The sequence below is a fragment of the Penaeus monodon genome, chromosome 11 (assembly GCF_015228065.2).
Source record: "Penaeus monodon isolate SGIC_2016 chromosome 11, NSTDA_Pmon_1, whole genome shotgun sequence".
Classification (NCBI taxonomy): Eukaryota; Metazoa; Arthropoda; class Malacostraca; order Decapoda; family Penaeidae; genus Penaeus; species Penaeus monodon.
In genome coordinates, this window is record NC_051396.1 from 3,516,209 (window position 1) to 3,518,708 (window position 2,500).

General features: G+C 29.8%; 1 protein-coding gene across 4 annotated transcripts in view; it reads left to right on the forward strand.

The window, feature by feature from the left end:
• LOC119578680 (probable pyruvate dehydrogenase E1 component subunit alpha, mitochondrial) overlaps nt 1-2,500 on the forward strand; it is a 15,090-nt gene that overhangs the window by 1,918 nt on the left and 10,672 nt on the right. For 2 of the 4 annotated variants that reach the window (XM_037926250.1, XM_037926251.1), the window contains exon 2: nt 176-244. The exons of the other annotated variants lie outside the window; for them this stretch is intronic. In XM_037926250.1, the coding sequence (XP_037782178.1) occupies nt 176-244 (69 nt within the window). The remainder of the gene's footprint in view (nt 1-175; nt 245-2,500) is intronic. 4 annotated transcript variants of the gene reach the window in all.

A 2,500-nucleotide genomic window follows, 5' to 3' on the forward strand; every position in this document is an offset into this window, starting at 1 on the left:
TAAAAAAATTAAAAATTAAAAAATTTTTTTTAAATTTTTTTTTTAAAAATTTTGTTTTTAGGGGTTTTTTAATTTTTAAAAGGTTGAAAATTTTTTTTTAATGAAATTGATTTCTAATGTTTGTCAAACACTAAAATGTTGTTAATTCTTTCCTTTGCAACATTCATGGAAACAGTACAGCGCATGGTCAGGTGCCCGAAATACAGCCTCTTTGATGTGGACAGACTTCTGGGAACTCTCAATGGTATTGTTGCAGGATTGCAACCCCCTTTTAGACTTTTCTGTTGCTGGTTGCAGTCGATGTCCTTCATTTACGTGTTGTACCTTGGTTGCTGTGTCACTTATTGTAGATAATGCATCTTCTTCATATTGGATTTTTTTTATACATTAAAGTGTATTGGTTAAATAATACTATAAGGGTTGTATTTGTATTGCAACATCAGTCATAAATGTTTCGTAAACTTTTAGAACATATGATTTGCCCTTTATTTATTAATATATATGTTTTTTAATGATAAGAAAAAAAAAGCATGTTTCAGATAGATTGAAATACTGTTGTGTAAGCTAGAATGTTGATTTATGATTGAAAAAGAGAAAAAAAATGCACATTATCTCATTACTTCTGTTGACTGAGGTTAGAACTTTTGCATGAGTCAGTTTTATGTTACTTGCCTTACTGTGCTGCATTTTGAGTGTCATGTTCCTTCAAAGAGAGTGTGAAAACTCCATGTGCATGAATGGAAAACATGAAAATGCAAAAACCACTGTTCACTTTTCACATACACATTTGTGATGGATGTACAACATGCACAGCAATAGCTATGTAAGAATACTTCGAGTTTTTTTATATATTGTTAACTGTATATATAATAAAATATATGTGTGTATATATAATATATATATATATATATATATATATATATATATTATATATATATATATATATATAATATATATATATATATAATATAATATATATATATATATATATATATATATATATATATTATATATATATATATATATATATTAATATATATATATATATAATATATATATATATATAATTATATATATATATACATATATATATATACATACATATATATACACACATATATATACACACATATATTTTATATATATACAAGTTAACAATATAAAAAAACTCAAAAGTATTCTTACATAGCTAATGCTGTGCATGTGTACATCCATCACAAATGTGTATGTGAAAAGTGAACAGTGGTTTTGCATTTTCATGTTTCCATTCATGGCACATGGAGGTTTTCACACTCTCTTTGAAGGAACATGACACTCAAATGCAGCACAGTAAGGCAAGTAAACATAAAACTGACTCGTGCAAAAAGTTCTAACCTGCAGTCAACAGAAGTAATGAGATAATTTTGTGCATTTTTTTTTCTCTTTTTCAATCATAAATCAGACATTCTAGCTTACACAACAGTATTTCAATCTATCTGAAACATGCTTTTTTCTGGATCATTAAAAAACATATATATTAATAAATAAAGGGCAAATCATATGTTCTAAAAGTTTACGAAACATTTATGACTGATGTTGCAATACAAATACAACCCTTATAGTATTATTTAACCAATACACTTTAATGTATAAAAAAAATCCAATATGAAGAAGATGCATTATCTACAATAAGTGACACAGCAACCAAGGTACAACACGTAAATGAAGGACATCGACTGCACCAGCAACAGAAAAGTCTAAAAGGGGGGTTGAAATCCTGAAACAATACCATGAGATTTCCCCGAAGTCTGCCACAAAAAAGAGGCCTATTTCGGGCACCTGCCCATGCGCTGTACTGTTCCATGAATGTTGCAAAGAAAGAATTAACAACATTTTAGGGCAAAAATTTAAAAAAACTAACAGAGGCGTTAGAAAAGTGCAATAGTTATCATGTAAAATTCTACCACAGACCTGATAGCTGTCCAAAAACCTTATCAGTGAAATCTCAACTGCAGACTCATACCGCATCTCTCTCAGATTTGTTGCTATCCTCATGTATTTAAGCAATAAGTTTTTGAAGTTTTCCTTGTAACCCCTTTTGTGATGAGAGAGCAAAAGCAATACCCTCTGAAAATTCCTTATACAAAAATCTATTAAAAATTTCAGGAAAACAAATTTTTAAAAAATGGTTATCAAGGGCTAAACCCAAACACCCTTTTCACACATAAAAAACACTTTCATAATTTCCCTGCCCCTTTGGCTGCGAATGTGTCCACCGTTTTATTTTTTTAAAATTTTGATGCACAATTTTGGCTCCACACGGGCTCACCCCAAAAAGGGAGTCCTTTTACTATATCACGTTATCATCAGTTGTTATCGTCCCCAAGGGTTTAAACCCTTTTCTGATCTTTTTTAAACCTGCTTGAAAGGGTGGGCTTTCACGATACTCAAATCCATTTATCCACAAGATATTAGCATTCATAAATTGCGCCAGACCCTTTGCGATAATCTTGAAAATCCC